Source organism: Cupressus sempervirens, chromosome 4 (assembly GCF_028749045.1).
Source record: "Cupressus sempervirens isolate cs-2001-9-10 chromosome 4, ASM2874904v1, whole genome shotgun sequence".
In the NCBI taxonomy this organism is placed as follows: domain Eukaryota; kingdom Viridiplantae; phylum Streptophyta; class Pinopsida; order Cupressales; family Cupressaceae; genus Cupressus; species Cupressus sempervirens.
The window spans coordinates 719,443,914-719,466,955 of record NC_143121.1 but is presented as its reverse complement, the minus strand read 5'-3'; the positions used below and the strand labels follow the sequence as shown (position 1 = coordinate 719,466,955).

Here is a 23,042-nt window from a genome sequence, read left to right as displayed (position 1 = left end):
TATTTGGACATACACTTGACCTTGTCACTAATTGAAAATGTTGAATTTAGTATTAATTTTATTTTCTATTCTTATCACAAAATAAGTTTTGTGTATAAGATTATACATTCAAGAAATTATTCTTTAACATTTCTACTTTTAAATAATGACATGTAGTATATGCAAATCTGATCATATAGTTACTGAAATGAGTCAATTTCATTTACCTTAGAAATAATTATTTCTTATCATCAATATCCAAAATTACAATTTTATTTATTGTTAATATTGTTCAATCTACAATTTAAAAAAAAATTGAAACTGTTGCAACAAAACTTTGAAACTAGATTTTGTATCCCAAATCAGAGCTCCAAAAAGCAATTAAACCTTATCTATTTTAACGAAATCAATTTCAATTACATTAGACATAATTAACTTTATCATCAACAAAAAAAAAAATTTGTGGATTACACTATACATAATTACATTATATCATCGACAAGGAATGAGATCTCCAAAGAGTCAGAATATAATTCTTATTATATCATCAACAAGGAATGGGATCTCCAAAGAGTCAGTATATAATTCTTATCCAAAATAAATAATTTGAAGTGTATATAAGACTGGCAGTACAGTAGAATCAAGCCACCGGATTTGAATTCAAGATCATGGCGAACTACCCACAATCTTAAATCTCCTCCACTGACTTTGAAGTGAACCCAGAATCCTTAATCATTATTCCTCCGCCGTACTTTAGACCTGAATGCATTTCGAAACCCATTGTAACATAGCAGAATAAATACATCAATGCCACGATAAATCATACTAATTATCAGCCCAAAAGTATCCTCCGCTAACCTAATGAACTTGCGAGCTTCTGTGAAGATATATAGTTTGCAACGGAAAGATTCAACCCTAATTGTGAGTGGTGTGACAACCAACATGAACCAAACGGTTACTGTGAGCCATAGGTATTCTGGCCCCAAAAGGAGGCCTACAGCACAGCCATATGCTAGAAGTATTGCCAGCAAGGACCTCATAACAGCCAAGAAACTCCTCTCAACCATGATTTTGTCTTCCTTGTCTCCAAAAACAGCAAACAAGAGTAGAACTGTTGCTCCAATAGAAGTGCCAAAGGTCACTGTATCAGCTAAGAAGAACGCATAGAAGAGAATTGTAAATAGATTGTATTCGCTCTGTGACATGAAGTGTAAATGTCTTCCTTTCAGTGGATTAGAATTTCCTTGGAGGAGAGCGAAGGGAGCTGCAATAGCGGCTGTGGCGATCAATACTGAATTCCATGAAATTATTTCAGTTTTCCACTTTGATTTAGCCATTGGTGACTTTTGCTCAATTACCGCATTCGCATTCCGGGTCGCCCCATGTTTTTCAAGAAGCTTTTTTACCTACAACAAAATATATGTAAAATAAGTTCCTATTCTTTAACCGACTATCGAAACAATATACAAGCACCAACTCAACGATATTTTTTACATCAATTCTTATTACATCTAGTTCAACTAGCAGTGTCTATATATATATATATATAGTTTATAAACTCAAATGGTAGTTTTATTCACAAATGATGTCATTTTTATAATAGAGGTCTTTATATAAATATGATATTTTCAAATAAACTATACATCCATTAACAAATATAAAACATGACTAAAACAAATAGGTCTGAATTAGGATGATAATCAAGCTCCAAAATCAATAAGGTCAAATTCTATTTATAATAGAAAGAGATGGGAAAAAAGGAGAGAGAAAAGAGATAAAGGGGTAGGAGTGGTAGAGAGAGTTGTAAGATGGAGATAGAAATAGTGATAGAGGAGATGGATATGAAGAGGGATATTCATAGTTGGGAACATAATCAGATGAATGATTTTTTTAATGGAGTGAATTTCTGTGGCTCGAGAATTGAGGAAAAAACTTCTCAATGGAAATAGGAATTTATGAGTTGATTTCTATTTTAGAAAAAATATTTAGAGTATTGCAAGTGATAATAATAGTAACACTACATTCTCTTGAAGGGATCTTTTATAACATGCTCTCTGACCTCTATTTTCAAGAAATTTAATGATGCACCATTCACTAATGTTTTGGTTTCAAATCTAACATGTGTTTACAAACATGTCTTATTTAATTACGTTTTCTTTTTCTCATGATCGTCACTCTTCATTTTTACCTACAATTTCTACTAACCCTAAACATGCAATGAAGTTTTTTTAAAATTTTGCCTTGTGCCCCTTCAAATATCGTAATATCTCTGATTTATATCCAACTATTCATTGCATATTGTAGTAGAAAATGCTTAAGAATTCATAAATGACATTGATATTTCAGTGCACTTGTCTTCCAACTTAAGAAAGAGCATGTACAATTAGGATTAGCAAGAGAAAAAACTATCAAATAGTGTGGAACAACAATGATAAGGTTTTGGCACATGAGCTTACTAATGACATTTATGTCTATTTATTCTCACTTAGGGTCTCTCTCATTGGCAGGAACTCCAAGGCTATCAAGGTCCATAAACCTCAAAAAACTTATATGAATAACTATTAGTTTTAACTAGGGTTCAAGATATTTCCATTACTATGTCAATCTCATCAATTAGGGGTCTATGTTAAAGGTACATTAGAACTATCTTTTTCAGCTATTATCTTTTCTTCTTAGTCCTTATAATAGGGTAGATGCACATTGAGTCTTCTTATACTTGTTATTTCACCATTTTTTTAATGATTGTAAGGTTTTGATGAATTAGGGATTCAATTGTAGGTATTCAATTTCGAAGAAAGTGTGAATTTGAATGACTCCAGGGGTTTATGAATTTTCCATGTAATTGTGGATTGTGGTTTTGCTAACTAACTGTGTGGCTTCTATGGATGAGGAAGGAGGGAAAAACTATGGTGGCTCTAATGCTCAGATGTTACTAAGTTGGTTCATGATTTAAGTTAACTTTCTTATTTATAAAATTACAGTTGACAAATACATCCACATCACAAGAATATCCTACTTTTATATGGGTGATAGTTTTATATAGCTAAAAACCTTAGATTATGCAAGTTCTAGTTTTATAAAACCAAAAGGCTCAAATTCTAGAGTTTTTGAGGGGAGGAATGGAGAAAAATATGGGGTTTTTGGTAAAAATTTTAGTGCTTCCATTGATATTGAAATACCCCAATTAATTGGCATATACCTTGGTAGGAAGGATAATCCAAAGACATAGAGCATTTGAAGCAATGGAGTTTATGGGACCAATGAAAAGAACAAAGTTTTCCCTCATATTGTCATCTTGAGTGAGAAACATTTTGTCAAGAAGACTATTAGATCAGATGCCACGTCTTCTTATTTAATAAGTTTGTTGATGATAAATGTGTAAGCTTTCTAAGTTTGTCAAATGCTCTTATTTACTAAATGTGTTCAGATGGAGAAATGATGTTGGAAACTACAATTGCAATAATTCTTATGTTGTCATTGATGTCAAACCTCTCTAGTAAGATATTTAATAATAGTACAGAGTGTAATATCAGTTGATTGATAAAGAGGATTTAAAAAGAGAGATAACAAGGTGAACTAGTAAAGTTGTTGAGTAAAGTGGAGTAAGTATGATGGAATTACAATGGGCACTTGATCAATTAGTATTTGACAAGATAATTTATTGTTTGATCATTATATTAAGTGACGAAGAAAGATAAGTTGAAATATTGAAGAGATGATTGATAGAAGTCAAGAAGCTGAGTAAAACATGAGCTTGGCTAAGTAATAGCTTACTAGGTCAATGAAGATGTTAAAGAAGAATATTAAGGAAACTAAGTAATAGCCGAGAAAAATAGTATTAGCTAAGTGTTGGTAATAGCCAAGCAAGATGAAGAAAAATTGGAGTATTGACCTAGTGTAGTGAAGGCTGAGTGAGCCAGTGTAAGTCGAGTGAGACAGATCAATAGAGATTGAGCTACCCAATATTGACCAAGAAGAAGAACATAGTGATGACTAAGTGTCAAAAATTTAACAATTTGTGAATGAATCAAGATTTGAGGCCAACAAAGTTGAATTTATAAATTGGTCAAAATGTGTAAATGATAAAGATTGATGAGTTGGCATAGTTGATGAAAGAATTGTGTTTGTTAAGTGATCTAAGGTGAGGATTCAATGAGAAGTTTTCAGAAGTTTAAAGAAATAAGTAGAAAGAAATTCAGAAGTTTAAAGAAATAAGTAGAAAGAAAAAATGATGAATAGATTCAATGAATCTGATCAAACCCTAAGATCTATGGTTATGTTTAAGAGACAAAAGATCAAACCAATCTATTTGAGGAGGCATAAAAATGATTTATGAAACTATCAGACTGGAAAAATTGTAAAGAAAAAGTGAAGAATAGAGTTGCAGAGGAAAGTAATAAGTTGGTGAAGAGTGATTACTTGAAGAGTTTCCAAGAAGATTAGAGATGGCGAATGTGATGATGTCTAGTAAGTGAACTAGGAATGAACCAAATGGAGATCTAAACTTACAAATTGAGTTATATTTTATCAAATCAACCTAGGTGTTATTTTTTAACCATTATGGTAGTAAAATTATTTAATCAAGGTTGACCTAGAAGTCATATTGTAAATCCTTTAATCAAGGTGAAATTCTATTAGGATATTTTGAAGACCTCTAACAATGCCACTCCTAATAGAGTGATTAAATATTTTAATAGGGTCATACCTAACAATAGTATTTGTAACCTTTAATAGGATTGACTCTTAACTGAGCTCACTTTAGAAGAGTGAAAAGTAATAGCATGTTACTTGGTGGTTTTTTCTAAATTTGGTTTCTACATTATTTATACTAATGTCATATATGTGCAAATATTATTTTCACATTTCATGCTATTTACTATTATATGTTGTTGTTATTTGACATATACACAACAGAGAACTAGTGATGAGATGAATAAGTTGAATTATTCATGAATTATTCTATTGGTAGAGAGGATTTATGAGTTTTATTAAATTTCTTGATGTTGTTCAAAGTTGAATTGGTACATGTTTGGACCCAAGGATAATTGATTCACCCCCCTCTTAGTTATTCTAACCATTCTTACAATTGGTATCAGATCATTGGTGCTTGGAAGGAAATTTTGATAGTACTTAAGCTAAAGATCAAGATGTACAAGAGAGAGGTACCTATGATGGTCAAAGAGAACTTCCTATCATGGAAATGTATAATGAGATTGCATCTATTTGGAGTTAGATATTTTGGACTATACTATTTGGACAATGGATATATAGAGGTGCTTAGACCCATGACAATTGAACAAATCAAAGAGAAGCAGGAGCACAATTAAATGATGATAGATTTGAAATCTTCCCTAAGCTATATTGAGTTTAATGGTGTGAAGGATTGCACTACCACAAAGAAAATGTGGGATAAGATAGCTCAAAATAATAGAAGAGACAAAAATGTGTTAAGAGCTAAAGCTTAAAGTTTTATAGGCAAGTTTGAGGACATGAGAATGAAAGAAGGAGAAATTGTTGCTTGGTATTGTGGCCAACTCAAAGAAGTGGTGAATGAAATTAGAGGTGATAGAGAAGGAATATCTAAAGAGAGTTTGATCATAAAGGTGTTGAGGACTTCACTTCCTATCTATGCAATTAGAGTATCTGCAATACAAGAATTGAGATGTACACCTGGTAATGATCTTGCCCTAGATAGTCTAATTGGTAGACTCATTACATTTGAATTTTCAAATTTTGATAACTATAAACCTTCTAGTGTTAAATGTGTTTTCAAGTATCAACTAACCCATGATGGATCTAAAAGAAAAAAAAAAAAAGAAGTAAGCCTATGGATAGTTATAGTGAATCAGATGATGACCTTGATGATCTAGAAGCATTATTAGCAAGAAGGCTACCAAGAGGAAGAGACAAATACAAAGATAAATTTATCATAATTTGTTTTACATGTAATAAAGCTGGTCATATTTTTGCAAGGTGTCTTGATAGAGATGAGAAGAAAGAAATGAAAGACATAAAATACCGAAGAAGAACATACAACAGAGACAATCAAGGTAACAAAGACAACAAGGAAAAATGCAAGAAATCTTTTTATATTGCTGAAGAAGATGGTTCTAAAAGTAATTCTAATGAAAAAAATGAAGAATTTTTTAATGTTACAATTAAAGATGAATCTGATGAATAATTTTTTAATAGAAAGCTGCCCTAATTTTACATGTGAGAAAGAATGAAAAATGGATAATTGATAGTGGTTGCTCACAACATATGATTGGTGATACAAGTATGTTTGAAAAGATAGAACACTATAATGATAGTTATGTTGAGTTTGGAAATGATGCACCATGTTATGTAAAAGGTAAAGGATCCATCATATTGAATGACAAGACTAGATGTGACAATGCATATTGGGTTGATAGAATAAAATATGACTTGTTGAGTGTGGTACCATTGAACAGTTTAAGATACCAAGTTGAATTTCAAAACAAGAAGAAAATATTATATGATGCTACTAGTGAACTAATTGGAAGTGGAGAGAAAACAAGAAGCAATTTTTTCTACCTATACATATATGGAGATATATAATTATTTGCACAATTTGAAGATTTTTGGTTATGACATAAGAGGTTATGTCATGTGAACTTTGATACTCTGGTAGGCAATAGTAAGATGAAAAGAGTAAGCGGATTACCAAGATTGAGGAAACCTGATAAAGTAATGTGCAAACAATGTTCAATGGAAGAAAAGACAAAGTCTAGTTTTAAGAGCAAGATTTATTCTTTTGATGCAAAAAGAGGGGTAAAAATTTATTAAGACAGAAAATAATACAACAAGGAGAGCTCAACAAGGAGCTCCATCCTGAGCAACAAGATCATCAAATTCTTGCACCATCTCAAAGGACAGTTGCCTCCTATCCCTAATATTCCAACTCAGATCATGACTAGAAGCCCATTTGGCTAAACAATCAGCAGTTCTATTCCATTCACAAGGAATATACGTGAACCTAATGAACTGAAAAGAGGAAGAGAAGAAAAGAATCTGCTTAACAATAGTGGCCAGCTGCCAACTAACATGCTCAAGCTCTTGCGAAGAAAGCATGTTCACCACCACCTGGGAATCAGACTCACAAATAATCTTACTCCATCCTCACAAGCAACACTATTCCACAGCATATAAAATAGCTTGAGCTTCCATGAGATTGTTAGTATAATCACCCTTATGAACTGAGAAGAAAAATTTAACATCCCCAGAACTACAATGAGCCACTCTGCCAATACCAGCAGGACTAGGATTCCCACGGGAAGAACCATCAATGTTAATTTTCAGAACTCCATAGGGAGGAGGAGTCCAGTGCCCATCCTGATTAACCCGACCCTTCCTCTGATGGTGAAGCTACTTGGACATAGAAGGAAACCTATGAGCTGCAACCCCATCCTGTAGATGAAAATTGAGGCGATTACAGATAGCAAGATCAACCGGATCCTTACCCCCATCAAGCTCACACTTCACAAGAATAGTTTCCTGAAGAGAATGTGATATTTTACACCAAAGATGCAAAACACCAAGCCGAACATCTTGGAATATGCGACGATTCCTCTCCAACCAGATATACCAAAGCATGAAAGATGGACCAGCAATCCAAGCAGCATGGAGAGAAGAAGACTTGGAGGGAGCACTACCCAAGCAGGCCTAGAACTCAAGCAAAGAGGAAGCATGCCGACAAGAGCAACCCCAAGCGCTCCACCAAAGGTGCCATATCTGAGTAGAATAGGAGCAATGGAAGAACAGATGGGAGACAGATTCCTCTCCATTACCACACAAAACACAATAAGAGGGGCCCTGAAATCCACGTTTACAAAGATTATCCTAGGTAAGACAACGGTTGTGAGCCACTAGCCACATGAAAAAATTGCACTTGGACCAAGAAACTTTATTCCAAACTTGCTTCCACCAAGGGACCTCAATTTCCCCAAATAATTGTCTAGTTATCTCCTGATACCCAGCAGAGACATGATATTTACCAGACAAGGTACTGCCCCAAGCCAAAACATCTGGACCAAGCAAAGAAGAACACTCTCTAGAGGCCAAAATTTGAGAAAGCTCCTGATGATCCATGTCTGTACCTCCAGGAGGCCAATCAGAAGAATGCTTCCATCTGTAACCAACAACAGGTCCCAATTGATAAGGAGTCTTGTAATGAGCCACTTTATCCCATCTAGCGACAAGAAAAGAGTCACAAAGAGGCTAAAGATGAGGGTATATGGATAAAATGGAAGGGAATCCATCCTAAGCATTAGACCAAAACAAAGCCTGAGAACCTCCTTTACATATCCAGAACAGACCCCTCTTCACCAATATCACACCTGTCTTCAAAGTATGCCAAACCATTGAGCCATGACCTTCAAGAGGAAATGCATGAACAGAGCAAGGATCAGCACCATGAAAATATTTATGAGTGATAATACGAGCCCAAAGTTGATGTTGTCCAGAGCACCATCGCCAATAAAGTTTAGCAGCGAAAGCTTGACTACTCAATAGAGCAGATCAAAGACCAAGACCACCCTCCTTTTTAGGCCTAAAAACAGTTGCCCAATTAACCAAGCTCCATTTAGTACTACGCAAATTACCACTCCAAAGGAATTGTTGAGAAAGAGCATCAAACTCCTTGAGAAAGTAAATAGGTGCAGCATGAACCATGCTTCTATAAGTAGGAAGAGCTTGGATAACAGCTTGAAGAAGAGTAACCCGAGCAGCAGTAGAAAGCCATCTATGAGTCCAATGATTTACCTTATCCTGAAGCTTGGTAATCAAATTTTGCTAGAAGAGACATGGCTACCTAGAAACAACAATAGGAATGCCAAGATAAGTCAAAGGAAGTGAACCTATCTGAAACTGTAGGATACCAACAATCCTGTGCTGAATAGAATCAAGAGTGTTAAAAAAGTAAATGAAAGATTTGTGCTCATTAACTTTCTGGCCTGAAGCTACCAAATAAACGTCCAAAGCATGTCAAAAGGCTTCAACTTCCTTGATCCTAGCAAGATCGGCAAGAGCTGAATCATCAACAAATTGAAGATGGGAAAGAGAAGGTAAGCCATTACCCCACCGCCAGCCTTGAATAGAATTCTAGGACACTTGATGCTTAATGAATCTGCCCAAGCCTTCAGCCATGATGATGAATAGATATGGGGAGAGAGGTTCACCCTGGCAGAGGCCTCTAGAAGCACCAAATAGTTGAGAAATTTGACCATTAATAAGAACAAAAAAAGAGGCAGAAGTAACACAACTCATAATCCAACTCACCCAGTCAGAGCTAAATCCAAAAGAAAGAAGAATACTCCTTAGGAAGCTCCATTTAACTCTATCATAGGCCTTAGCCATATCCAGCTTAACAAACATGGCTCTCTCCCTTGAAGTAGCCATAGAGTGAATAGCCTCAGTAGCAATAACCACCCCATCCAAAATTTGTTTGCCAGTAACAAAACCACCTTGTTCTTATGAGATAATAATGGGAAGCCACCTTTTCAGTCTCTCAGCAATCAACTTAGTAATAACTTTGTAAACCACATTACATAAGACAATTGGTCTAAAAAACTCCAATTGATTAGCACCCTCTCTCTTAGGAATAAGAGTCAAGAATGTAGAGTTCAAAGCTCGAAGCATCTGCTTGCTAGCATAGGATTCTTTAACCACCTCCAACAAATCATGATTAATGATGTCCCAAAATTCCTGAAAGAATTAAATTGGAAAGCCATCAGGACCAGGAGCCTTCCCCTTAAGCATGCCAAAGACCACCTCCTCCAGCTCTTCCAAAGAGATAGGACGCATGAGATAATCATTCATTTCCTGAGTGATAAGGGAAGGAATATAGGACAAAATAATATTTTCTTCATTATCAGCATAAGGAGAGTCCTTAGAGAAGAGGGTAGAGAAGTACGAAATAGCCTCCTAGAACAAAGCTGGCAAGGAATTCAGTTGGATACCTTGAGAGTTAACCAAAGAAGAGATAGTGCTCTGATTCCAGCGAGATTGCACTATTTTATGGAAAAAGGCAGTGTTTCGATCACCTTCCTGGAGCCAATCAACTCTAGCCTTTTTCTTCCAAAAAATTTCCTCTCGAAGTTCCCATTCTTCTAGAGCTCTAGAAGCAAGGGATTGAGCCTTGCCAAGATCCTCTGAGAAACCTCGATCTCTAATCTCCCTTGTGATGACATCAAGATCTTCTCTAGCAAGCCTCTTCATAAAAGTGAAGGTTCCCAAAGCATTCCCTATTCCATATCTTGAGCTGCCTTTTAACATATTGAAGCCTTTTAGAAAATGAGAACATTGCATTACCATATGCAGGAGCACCATCTTTCCACCAACAAAAAACAAAATCATGAAGAGAGGAGTCATGAAGCCACATCAACTGGAACTTAAAAGGAGGATGCTTCGGAACATAAGCCCCTATAGTAGAAAATTTGATTGGCCAATGATCTGAACCCCTCCAATCAAGGATTTCTGAAGAGATAGTAAGGGTGCCACTAACCCAGAAGCAAGAAACAAGAAATCTATCCAGACGTTCTGAGATAGCAGCAACACCAGTCCTGTGATTATTTTAGGTATAGAGACCATTAGAAGGCTTAACATCAGAGAGATACAAAAGAGATATGTGTTGCCGAAGAAGAGCAAAAGAAGGGCCCAATCTAGCCAAAACACCATGCTTCTCCTCTAGACTTAAAACTGAATTGAAGTCCCTTGCTAACACCCAAGGATGATAAGGATGACAATTTCTAACATATTTAATATGTTCCCAAAGTTCCTCCTTTCCCACAAGATCAACAGGTGCATACACATTAGTAACCATGATTACCTCTCCTGAGTCTAGAGCAGAAGCTACCATAGAGAGAGCTGAGCGAGAAGACATCCAGCCAAGAGGAGAAATTTTTTGAGGATCCCAAAATATAGCTAAACCACTAGCACTGCCTGTTGCCCCAACACACTGGCATTGGCCATGAGACCAAATACTAGAGGCATGTTGGACCATAGACTCCACAGAGAGCTTAGTCTCTTGGATACAAAAAACATCAGGACTATGATCAACCACCAAGTTATGAATAGCCTTTTGTCTAGGGATGCTATTCAACCCCCTTACATTCCATGAGAGAATAATCATCATTGGGTAGAATTGGGAAAATGAGAATCCATACTAATCTATGTGGTCCTATTGGAGTGTGAAGTTATTATGGTGATACGTACTTTATTTTATTTGTTGATAATTTTTCTAGAATGATGAATGTAATGTTTCTTAAGGGAAAATTTGATGCTTTTTAAATGTTTAAGTGGTGTTTGGATAGATTTTAAAATGAAATAGGTAAAATTCTGAAATGCTTGAGATCAGATAGAGGAGGTAAGTTCATATAAGAGGAGTTCAATACATTCTACAATGACAAAGGAATCAAAAGACAAATGTCAACACCAAGGACTCCACCACAAAATGAGATAGCTAAAAAAATAAATAGATAAATCATAGACTGTGTAAGAACATTGATGATGGAAAATAATGTTTCACAAAAGTATTGGAGAGAAGCTAGTACTACTATTTATACATTGAACCAAGATCAAGTTAAGAAAGGAAAAAAAGAAACCCCTTTTGAACTATGATATGGCTATGCACATAATGTCAAATATCTCAAGGTATTTGGAAGAAAGTGTTATACATTGAAATATGAAAGGAAAGGAAAACTTAATACAAAGAGTGATGAATTTGCAAAAAAAATGAAGAAGAGTGGAAGAAGGAACCTAAAGATTACAATTTTTTTTGTTTACATCTAGGAGTGAGAACTAAGTACCTTACCTGAACAAGATAAAGAGACTACCAAGAATCAACATATAGGCACTATATAGTTACATCCAAGAAGCTCTATTGGGCCTCAACAATCTTTTGAGCATTAGGATATAGGTACCAAGTAATAGAGTGAGGAGAATGAACACAAGATAGAGAAAGTCAAATTACAACAAAAGATACCTAGAGAAGATGAGAAAGTTGAACCAAGTGAATTACCACAAGGAGAAAGAAGATCTAAACTTATTTTATAAAAATATGTCAGAATGCACCACACATCTGATCAAATCATTGGAGATAAAGATTCAAGAGTTATGACAGGAAATAAGTTGAAGAACAATACATGTTTACTATGTGAGTTTGAGCCAAGAACAATTAAAGATGCTTTGGAGAATGAAGATTGGATTAGAGCAATGATACAATGCAATACAAGAGAATCCCCAAAGGAGATGTCCTAGCCCCCAACAATAACCACATAGAAGAAACACAACAATAATGCAAGATCTGATATCAAATCAAAAATCTTTATTCATAAAATAACTATTACATGCAATGTGTCAGGCTATAAGGCCTTCTCAGTTATGTCCAAATACAAAGTAATTACAATAACAATTATGCAAGATCCCTCAAGATCCAATGCAATCCAGATCCACACTTTGGTAGAAACCTCCAAGGAATATCTAAACTTGTGCTCACATGCCCACCAAGCAATCTCCTTGTTTCTAAACCACAATCACTATCTCTTCTCACAAACTTGCAAGTCCACCACAATCCTACTGTAAACTGCCTCACATTTAGCACTCTATCCACAAACTCAAGAAAACTCACTCCTTTTCTTCCTCCTTCTCTCCATGATTCTACTAAGAAGAGATCACACCTTGAAGCTTGATTTGAAATGCTCATATGCCTTGCTTAAATAGGCACTTACCACCCAAGATGTTACAAACACAACCAGTGTGGGATAAAAGGTAAATACAAATACCTTACAAAAAATATTTAATTCCCACCCAAATACAACTAAGCACCACAATGTGGCCCAACAAATATTAAATGCATGATTTAAGGAAATGTCCACAAACTTCTATAATTCCACCTACACACCTCGATAAATGGAGTGACAACCATTTTTATTTATTTTTCTATTTACGCCACCTATGCACTTTGAAAATAGAAATTCTTCATTTTTTTCTTTTTCCCCTTTTAATTTTTTTTTAAAATTATTTTTCCTCTAATTTTTGTCACTTTCTCTCTCCTCCAATTTTTTATTTTTAAATAATTTTTCCATGCAAGGTTCTCCTGCATCAGACTCTCTAGGTAGATAGAAAAGTGTGTCCCACACTTTGATACCAAAAGAAAGATCTACAACCATCTTCATCTTCACCAAAGGCTTCCACTCCAACGGGGACAATAAAACCAACATACAAATCATCCACATCTGCATCACTTTGTCAAACACTAGTATCTCAACCATCCAATCAACATGCTCACTCCAAGGATAACTTTAATGGCTAATATTTGTCAATTGGCTAATCTCACTCATCAAGGACCCCAAATTTAGCTTATATTTTTAGACTTTTGGGATTTTCATGTCGCCTACACTTTACCAAAATTGGGTCCCATGGTTAGGCCAATCACCAACATTATTACATAAGTATTGGTACTTTAGTGATGATTTCGCCAATAGAATATAATTTTTCTTTGCAATAAATTAAATATTTTCACCTACAATTTCTAAATATTGTCTTAATTAATGGCCATATTTTCCATTATTTGGTAAAACTTTAAGTTAGCTTAAAGATTCAACCTATAGATTTAACATGTGTCTCTATTTCAAAGACTTCTCACAAAACTTTTTATCTTTTCTCACTTTAGTGCAAAATAGATATAAATGGGGATATGTAGAGTATGTGTAGGATCATGGTCAACCAAACTATTTTCTTAAGTGGTAATGAAAAATTAGCAAATCAGGTTTATGTCAATTTGACGTACAATTTTAAACTTATTATGAAATTTCAATCAAAAAGTTGTTAGAAAAGAATATGTAGGAAATTGAATTTAGTTTCTGAACTACTAGGCCTTATCTGAAGAAGGTAAAGATCGATTGAATTTTAATGCAATAGTACAAAAAATTCAAGACAAATATAAGAAGTAGGCGTATGTTTGACCACCTTAATCAAAATCAAATGATAATATTTTTACTAAGATTCTTGATATAGGAAGTAGACTCATGCGTGGATGTGACACATTTTTGGATATTTTAATTCAAAATAAATAAATAATTATGATTTTTCTCCTATAGTATTTTCAGAATTAAAAAAATCTCATGTCTGACCACCTTAACTAATTCAAAACTTTAAACAATTTAATTTTTATTTTATTTTCCTTATATTAGAAGAAGTATATAATGTGGCACATCTTTTGGATTTCAAAAATGTTATACCATTTTAAAGTTATATTTGTTTTTCAATCAGTGTGTCAATCAACACTTTATACGTAACTCCATTAACAAATAAATAATAATTACTTACTAAACTCATAATTTGACAGACATTACATTTATGGAAAGATAAAAACATTCTTAAGAAACCCTTTTTATTTTATCAAATTTGTGTGGAAAAAAAGTCATCAGACACAGGTTTGGAGTATAAAACACACAAAAATGGGCCAAAACCATGTTTTGGGACATTTTTAAAGTTCACCATGTAGGGTTGGTATCCAAAGCAATACTAGGCCTTATAAAGATATTAATATTTTGGTTTGGTATCAAAATGCATGGGAAAAAATTTAGAATAGATTTGGAAATGCTTTGAAGCATTTCAAAACTATATATTTTTTAGATCGTCACTTTTTGGCACGCCATGATCTTGCAATACCCTATATCTTTATTTTGAGGGATTTCTTTAAAATTTGGTATCCTTTTAAAAGTCTAGCTTGACATAGGATTTAGGCCATTGATTTAGGATCATCCAATGACTATAAATAATAAGGGAGCTACCCCCTTACAGATATCAATAATTTGGAGGGAAACTGTAATAATAAAAGTTAGATAAATTTAACCTTAAAGTTTGATAATTAATTATGATCCATATATTAATAATAATAATAAAATGATGGTATCTAGGTATGTGTACTTATATCTATCATTTTTATCAATAAATAAAGATTTGCCAAGATTTTATGGAATTTTCATATGAATGAAAAAAATTGCCAAAAAAATTAAAAATTTTACTACAAAAAAAAAAAATTGGCTATAGAAATTAATTTCCCCCCCTGAACTAATGTTTAGTTTGCCAAAATTTCATACTTTTTTCCAAAGTGAGGTTTCTTAAAGTTATCCCTGGCTCACTCCTAGGAATAAACTGAACATAATGCTTCATCAGAGAACCCTCATCCACATCAGCAACTAGTGAATCCACACTAGCAATAAAAAACTCCAGATCAACAAAAATATGTAACTCCTTAGCAACATGTGCCAAACTCTCAACACCAATGGTCTCATTGCTCACAACAAGATGCTCTGCAATATACAAGTCACCAACAATAGCAACTGGATAATCCATGACCGAGTGCTCTACAATCTCCATGTCAGACTCAACTAATTGATCATGCAAACCAATCTCTATCCTAGGGTGAAAGTACAAAGTTGTGTCACCTTTTAGGCTGACTAATCATAACGACTAAACTTGAGTATTTCTATCTATTTTTTTTTTCAAACATATGATCTTGTTAAATTTATTCTAGCTAAGTCATATATGGTCTCACACTTTTCCAATTGGAAATGTCTATTAAATGCATGTTTTATAGTAGTTAGTATCAAATTACCAAAGAAATTAAATTATTTCAGAAAACTGATTTTTTAATAACAGATAAACACCATTTTATAGATCTCAAAGTCAAGAATATTCTCATATAAGTTCATAGTGTTTTAATTAGATATAATATATTGTAATCAATAAATTCTACAAGTATGCATTTTAACACTCAAGAAGATGTCGATTTTGAGAAAGAAAATAATAATAAATCATATTAGAAAAATTTAAAAATTATATGATGTTCTAGAGGAGAGAGTCCTCTTTAAGAATCTATAAATTTTCTTTTGGTTGCAATAGATTTATTTTCAAAAATGTGGTGGGAGATGAAAACTATTGATTTGAATCTTGTTGAAATTTGAATCATTATAAAAGAGAAAATATAGACCTATCTAAAGTCAATTTTTTTTTTGATTGTTTTTGCTACATATATTATCTATAGCATAATCTAAGATCAAAAGGAAATAAGTTTATTTCCTTGTAGTTTTTTGGTAAGAACTAGACCCCTAATTTCTAGTTTTTTTCAGCAACTAAAAATTTATCTTTAAAAAAAAAGAAAATCTATTATTTCTTTTTGCAAATAATTATTAAAAATTATAATCCTAAAATTTATCCATTTCTACACATTTCATTAGTTTTCTTCATTTTAAAATTTTGAATAATAATACAAGCTTTATGTCATTGAAGTTGAATAGTTATAATTTTGTTAGCCATTTCCTTTGTAAAAGGGTGACACATGTTTGTACTTTTACCCCCAGGCAACATTAACAAGGTTAGGAATATCCTTAACAACAACTTCTAGTTTCTTTGTAGGTTCTATATCAGACTTCACAAATTGATCAACAAAACCAACCTCTTCCACCTCAACCTTGCGATGCCATCTTCTCTCTCGAGCAAGTCTTCTAATCAGCCATACAACTATCTTCCAAATTGGTAGACTCCAACTCCAATAGCATACAATTTTCTTCTTTGGTTCCTCAACTCTTTTAGAAAAAGTAGCATCCACAACAACATCCACCTGAGCTATTGTCTCATTGATTCTCCACTCCACTATATCACGAAGATTCACAATCATCCCACGGTCCAATCCTCTTGGAGCCATCTTCCAAGATCTTTTCAAACCCTTTGAAAAAAATCACGAATAGATCAATCTTATTGAACAAGATCAACCTTCTATCTTTGCAACCATAGATCCATCTACATGTTCCCTCAAGGTCCTAGTGCAAATGGCATCAACTTTGATGATCTATCTACATGCTCAAGAACAATCTTCACTCTGATACCACTTGCTGCGATGCAAGCCAGGAGAATCCCCAAAGGAGATGTCCTAGCCCCCAAATATAAACACACAATGGAAACACAAACAATGCAAGATGTGATATCAAATCACAACTCTTTATTCTTAAAATAACTATTAGATGTAATGTGTCAGGCTGTAAGGCCTTCTTGGTTATGACCAAATACAAAGCAATTACAATAATAGTTCTACAAGATCTCTCAAGATCTAATCCAAAGCCTAGCTAGTCTAGATCCAAACTCTGGTAGAAACCTCCAAGGAAGATCTAAACTTGTGCTCATAAGACCAGCAAGCAATCTCCTTATTTCTAAACCACAACCACTAGCTCTTCTCACAAACTCACATGTCCACCACAATCCTATTATAAATTGCCTCACATTTGGTGCTCTATCCACAGACTCAGGAAAACTCACTCCTTCGCTTCCTCCTTCTCTCCAAGATTATACTAAGAAGAGATCGCACCTTGAAGCTTGATTAGAAATGCTCATATGCCTTGCCAAATAGGCACTTACCACCCAAGATGTTACAAACACAACCAATGTCAAATAAAAGGTAAATACAAATACCTTACAACAAATATTTAATTCCCACCCAAATACAACTAAGCACCACCATGTGGCCCAACAAATATTAAATGCATGACTTAAGGAAATGTCCACAAACTTCTAGAATTCCACCTACACACCTCGATAAATGGAATTACAACCATTTTACTTTAATTTTCTATTTATGCCACCTATGCACCTCAAAAATAGAAATTCTTTTTTTTCTCCTTTTTCCCCCTTATTTATTTATTTATTATTATTTTTCCTCTAATTTTTGTCACTTTCTCTCTCCCCAAATTCTTAATTTTTAATTTTTATTTTTAAATAATTTTTCCATGCAAGATGCTCCTGCATCAAGCAATGAATGAGGAGATTGATCAAATAGAAAAGAATAAGACATGGAAATTGATTCCAAGGCCAGAGAATAAGAATGTGATTGGAACAAAGTCAATATTTATAAACAATTTGAATGAGAAAGGTGAAGTCACGAGAAATAAAGCAAAATTGGTTTGTAAGGGATATGCACAATAGGAAGGAATTTACTATGGGGAGACATTTTACCTAGTTTCAAGGTTGGAAGGAGAAAGAACATTAGTTGCATATGCTTCCTACAAAGGATTCAAGGTATATCAAATGGTTGTCAAATCTACATTTTTTGAATGAAATCTAAGAAAAAGTCTACATTGAACAATCTAAAGGATTTGTTGAACCTAGTAAGAAGAACATGGTATTTAAATTACAAAAACAATCCTATGGTTTGAAACAAGATGCTAGAGCATGGTATAGATAATTACATGCATATTTGGTGAAATTTGATTTTGCAAGAGTAAATGATAATAACAATTTGTATCTGAAAAGTGAATCTGAGGATAAGATATTGCTGGCTGAAATATTTTTTGATGATATCATATTTGGAGGACATGATATGTTGTGCAAATTATTTGCTAATGAGATGAAGAAACAATTTGACATGTCAAAGTTTGGAGAGATTAAATTCTTTTATGGTTTGCAAGTTTATCAAATGAAAGTAGGTATATACATTACAAAATCAAAGTATATCAAAGAGATACTGAAAATATTTGGAATGGAAGATTCACCTATGGCTGTTGGACATAAAATTTCAAAGAATGATGATTTTACTGAAGTAAATCAGGCATTCTACAGGTCAATAATTGATAGATTACAATATGCTATTTATAGAATATTTGACATTGCATTAGTTGTTGGAATTTTTGCAAGATTTTTTGCTAATCCTAAGGAGAATCACATGATGGCTATGAAAAGGATATTGAGATATTTGAAAGGTACATAAGACTATGGTTTATGGTATAAGAAGAATGACAAGTTTGAGTTGAAATTTTACATAAATGCTAATTGGGATGGAAACATTGATGATAGAAAGAGTAAAACATGGAGGTTCTTTATTCCTAGGAAATAAATTGATTTTATGGACAAGTAAGAAGAAAAATTATATTTTATAATCTATAACATAAACTAAATATCCCACAACATTAATTAATTGTTCAAACATTGTGTGGATCAAGCAATTATTTTAAGGTATGAAGGAAGAGATTACTAAACCTGTGGTGATATATTGTGACAACACAAGTGCTATAAACATATCTAAGAATCCCATTATGCACACAAAGGCCAAACATATTTCCATTAAGTATCATTACCTAAGAGAATTAGTGTAGGATAAAGAAGTCAGATTGGAATATATGAACACAAAGGAATAGATAGATGATATATTCATAGAGGCACTACCTAGGGATTTATTTGTGTACATCTAAGAGGTAAGTTATGGGTCATTACCCTATCTAAAGCATACTAAGAAGAGATGTAACATTGCATCAATTTTTATGATCATAATATCTTATAGATTGATGTAGGAGGTCACACTTTAGGAGCTTTGTAAAGCTATGAAAAGTAGGAAAAATGTATGAGTTGATAAAGCTACAAGTTGGCACAGGTGATATAGTCAAGGACAAAGATGAAAGAGGGAGTGATAATTCAAGGATTAGTTGAAAATGTCTTTGGCATTGTTGTCAAAGAGGGAGAATATGAATGTCAAGTTACCACCCAATATCTAAAGATGTGTGTTGGAGACATGTTCTAAGGTACCATCATGAGAGATATATCAAAGAGGGAGCTAATATAGTTGGTATTACAATGGAGAATCAAAATTGGTATCATAGAGGAAGAAGTATAAAGAAGTAGAGAGATCCTACTAGAGATTGCATAGATGAGAATCAAAATGAAACTAAAGATATTAATGAAGATCTTATATAGAGCACAAAGGGAGATGATAATGAAAATCCAAAGAACACTTTTTACATTGCATGCTAACTAAAGTGGATTACTTGTAAGACATTTACTAATAGTGTAAATTATCATATTAGTTGATTGATGAAGAGGATTTGAAAATAGAGATAACAAGGTGAACTAGTAAAGTTGTTGAGTAAAGAGAAGTAAGTATGATAGAATTACAATGGGCACTTGATTAGCTAGTATTTGACAAGATAATGTGTTATTTGATCATTGTATTACTTGAAGAAGAAAGATGAGTTGAAGTATGGAAGAGATGATTGATAGAAGTCAAGGAGTTGAATAAGACATAAGCTTGATTACGTAAAAGTTTACTAGATCAATGAAATAGTTGAAGTAGAAGATTAGGGTACTTAAGTAATAGCTAAGAAAAATAGTATTAGCCAAGTGTTGGTAATGGCAAAGTGAGATGAAGAAAAACTAGAATATTGATTGAGCGTAGTGAAGGTCGAGCAAGCTAGTGTAAGCCAAGTGAGATAGACCATTAGAGACCAAGCTACCTAGTGTTGACCGAGATGAGAACATAGTGATGATAGAGTTTCAAAAAATTAACAGTTTGTGAAAGAATTAAGATTTGAGGTTGATAGTATTGAATTTATGAATCGGTCAAAATGCATAAATGATAAGGATTGATGAGCTGACACATTTAATGTAGGAATTTAATTTGTTAAGTGATCTAAGATGAAGAGTCATTGAGAATTTTCCAGAAGTCTCAAGAAATAAGTAGAAGGACAAAATGATGAATAGATTCAATGAATATGATCAAACCCTAAGATCTACGGTTATGTTTAAGTGGAAAAAGATCAAACCTATCTATTTAAGGAGGCATAATAGGTGATTTTTGGTTGTTGGACTGATAGATTTGTGGAGGAAAGTGAGAAGTTGGTGAAGAGTGATTGCTTGAAGAGTTTCCAAGAAAATCAGAGATGGAGGATGAGATGAAGTCCATTCAATGAACTAGGAATGAGCCGAACGAAGATCTAAACTTGCATAGTGAGTTGTATTTTATCAAATCAACCTAGCTGTTACTTTCTAACCATTATGGCAATAAAATAATTTAATCAAGGTTGACTTCATAGTCAAATGTAATTCCTTTAATAAAGGTGACATTCTATTGGGATGTTTTGAAGACCTCTAAAAAGGTCACTCCTAACAAGGTGATTAAATCCTTTAATAGGGTCACACCTAACAATGTGTTTTGTAACATTTAATAGGATTGGCTATTAATCAAACTCACTTTAGAAGAGTGAAAAGTGGTACATGTTACTTTGTGGTTTTTCCCAGAAAGGGTTTCCACAATAAATACTGGTGTCATACATCTGTGAATGTTGTTTTCATGTTATTCACTGTTATATGTTTTTATTATTTGACATATAGTAAATAGAGAGCTAGTGATGAGATAAATAAGTTGGATAACTGATGAATTATTATATTGGCCGAGTGGGTTTATGAGTTTGATTAAGTTGCTTGAAGTTGTTAAAAATTGAATTTGTACATTTGAACATGCGGATAATTGATTCCACCCCTCTCTTAGTTATTTTAATCATTCTAACAAATGATACCAATTTTGTTGATAAAGATGGATGTTTGATGAACACTAGAAGTAAATATTCAACATGCAAATATATTGTAAGTTCCATCATTAGCCTAGACTGTCATACCCAAATTTTGTTTAAAGAAAATTTCAACTTTATCAATTCACAGAATTAAAAATAATAGTTAGGGAAAAATGTGTGCTTTGTGATCTTTCATATGTATTTAAGAAATGATTAATAAACCTTCACAATATGGAATGCTTGTTTTTACTCAAATAAATTGGAGCTCTTATCCGTTGTAAGATGAACTTATCTTGCAAACCATTTTCCTACGCACTTTGCGTCAATTGGGCACTTTTCAGATTCTAGTTCCAACATTAAAAGTACGAAGGCCATCCTAAAGTTAACCTAATGAGATGGATTACTTAAATTCTAATATTTATAATGTAAGGAAATGGATTACTTACCTGAGAAAAATGTAGTTCATCTTTATTCATGCCATCAATAGCCATATCTAATGCTGTTTTCCCATGTTTGTCACAATCATTGATCAACATTTGTGTGGCAGCTACTAGAGACTCTAGCATACTTTCCATTTCATCTGGAATTCTCTCATATATCAATTCTGCATTTATGACGGCTAAATGCAAAACATTTCTCCCCTCATAATCTAATTGTTCTACACAATCTCCACCATAGTGTAATATTAACTTCATTACTGTTTCACTCGCCCCCTTCACTGCAATATGAAGAGGATTTTGGTGACCTCCATCCACTTTATCACATAAGGATTTGTCTTTTTTCAGAAGGAGGTCTGCAATATTAGCATTTATTTTAATATGCCTCTTTTTCAACCAGAAATGATATGGTGGCACAAGCTCCTTGAATGGAGGGATTAATGCAGCAATATGTAAGGGTGTCCTTCCCAAATGATCTACTTCTGAAATGAGCCCAGGCTTACACTGTAGAAGTTTCTCAACTACATCTGCAACAAAAGACACCTCAGAATAAGAAACCATCGAAATTCACAGGATTTCAAAAAATAAGACATTACAATTATACAAAGTGCAATGATGAGCCAGAGGGAATTTTAAAATGTTTAGTATCCAAATAGATCAAACCAATAACTAAAGTATGCCATTTACAACTACAAACAAGAAAGATCCTTCAGTTTGTGAAAATAGTAGTTGTGAATGAAAACATAGGAGCCCATGACATAATTTCAGGGAAACAAATAACAAAAAAACTCATGTTCTAAGCATATGTTGTAAAGGTCTCCCTCTTGATTTTTTGAAAACACAACTCTAACTGGCTATTGTGATTTCAAGCCCAACTTTTAACTCTTCGTGAAAAACAAGGTACAGAGGAGAAACCTAAAAGAGCTCTGACATTGCATTGTTAATTCATCAAATTTATAGAAAAATACATTATAAATTTAAAGTGCACTGTGGATCAAAGTTAGATGTAGCATTAATTATGGGAGGTGAAGTGCATAGCTGGACAGTTGACTGTACTAGGTGTATGAGCAGCTAGAGCCAACTCCGTCTGTGTTGATAATCTATCTATAACAATGTAATTAACTTATAACTTCTAATAGTTTTCTCTGTGTTGATGCAAAGTTACGGTTTTCCTTATCCCCGATCCCTCACAATGTATAAAGTGTTACCGATCACTCGGTCGAAGGTTCTAGCAAGACCATAAGCCCCGATTGCTAGTTATGAGCAGGATAGT

General features: G+C 33.6%; 1 protein-coding gene across 1 annotated transcript; it reads right to left on the bottom strand.

Moving 5' to 3' along the window:
* Window positions 1-540: 540 nt before the first annotated feature.
* Window positions 541-22,330, bottom strand: LOC149563294 (uncharacterized). The gene is made up of 2 exons (XM_089828117.1): window positions 21,779-22,330; window positions 541-1,385 (listed from the first exon to the last, which is right to left on the bottom strand). Exons 1-2 carry the CDS (start codon window positions 22,328-22,330, stop codon window positions 708-710), a joined length of 1,230 nt encoding a protein of 409 aa, XP_089684243.1. The 3' UTR covers window positions 541-707.
* Between the last annotated feature and the right edge of the window lie 712 nt (window positions 22,331-23,042).